Source organism: Poecilia formosa, unplaced genomic scaffold, assembly GCF_000485575.1.
Source record: "Poecilia formosa unplaced genomic scaffold, Poecilia_formosa-5.1.2 Scaffold1012, whole genome shotgun sequence".
Lineage (NCBI taxonomy): Eukaryota > Metazoa > Chordata > Actinopteri > Cyprinodontiformes > Poeciliidae > Poecilia > Poecilia formosa.
In genome coordinates, this window is record NW_006800951.1 from 1 (window position 1) to 1,275 (window position 1,275).

General features: G+C 52.5%; 1 protein-coding gene across 5 annotated transcripts in view; it reads right to left on the reverse strand.

Moving 5' to 3' along the window:
- Positions 1 to 12: 12 nt before the first annotated feature.
- Positions 13 to 1,275, reverse strand: part of LOC103132354 (rho GTPase-activating protein 17-like) — a 16,843-nt gene continuing 15,580 nt past the window's right edge. For 3 of the 5 annotated variants that reach the window (XM_016667338.1, XM_007544147.2, XM_016667337.1), the window contains one exon: positions 13 to 462. In XM_016667338.1, the coding sequence (XP_016522824.1) occupies positions 288 to 462 (175 nt within the window). In that variant the 3' untranslated portion in view covers positions 13 to 287. The remainder of the gene's footprint in view (positions 463 to 1,275) is intronic. The other 2 variants (XM_007544146.2, XM_007544148.2) reach the window with 2 other exon arrangements.

Consider the following 1,275-nt stretch of genomic DNA (forward strand, 5'->3'; position numbering starts at 1 on the left):
AGGACAGGAGGACAGGTTGAGGACAGACGGACAGGTTCTACTGATCTCATATCTACGTCTCACTACTGAAACCCGTCACAATATAATGGCTTCATATCTGTCCATCCATAGTGACTGATTAGCTTTAGATAGCCGGTTCTGACCCGGTTCTGACCTGGTTCTGACCCGGTTCCATGTTTATACCTGATGGAGACGTTTCCTGTTTTACTCCACAAAGTGAAAAACACCTGAAGCTGCTGCTGCCCCAGCAGGTTGTTGCTAGGCAACCAGCGATCAGAAGGTGTCGATCAGCCTGCAGTGAAGCGTCGGGCATTGTGCTGCCTGAAGTCCGACTCACCTCGCCGCATCATGTGAGGACTGGGCCCCATGGATCCGGTCCCAGACGGCCCACCGCCTCCAGAACCGTTCCTCTGAGGAACCGGCGTGGGCGCCGCTGCAGCGCAGTCCCGCAGCTTCAGGCTGCTGTACAGAAAACAGAAACCAGAACAGAGTCGATCAGCAGGAGGATCTGGTCCAAAACCAGCAGGCATCCTGTTCTGGTTCTGGACACTGTGGGTCAGAACCCGCGATGAGCATCAGCTGCTGCTGTTCAACTCCATCTGCCACATTTATCTGAACAAAACAAAGAAACGATTCTCCCTGAACACAACACGGCCACAGCGAGACACGGTGGCGGCAGCATCATGCTGTGGGAGGAAGGTCAGAGTTCATGGACAGAGCCAGAAGAATCCTGGAGGAAAACCTGAGTCTGGAGGTTCACCTTAAAGAATGGCCTAGTCAAAGTGCAGAGCTGCACTCTGCTGCCACCCCCTGGTGGTCAGTGTGAAGCGCCGCGACTCATTATTATTATTTCACATTGGAGCCGACACTAAATATTAATATTAATGATAGTTATCCTGTTGTGCCTCCGCCCTCCACCAGGGGGCGACGGCCTGCAGGGAGCAGGAAGCTCTGGTTTCTGTTTCCTGTTCCAGGCTGAAGCAGCAGCTCATCCATCATGTCTCCTTTAAACTCAACGCTCATCAAAACAGTAACTTATCCAGATTACAGTGACTGGATAAATTACTGTAATCTGATTACCAGACTGGATCCAGTAAGGTGTCAGATTACAGGAGCACGCTGATGACATCACTACAAATGTAACAGCAGAATTCATGAAGATCTGCAGCAGCAGCAGGAGCTGCAGCAGCCATGCAGCAGGAGCTGCAGCAGCCATGCAGCAGGAGCTGCAGCAGCCATGCAGCAGGAGCTGCAGCAGCCATGCAGCAGGAGCTG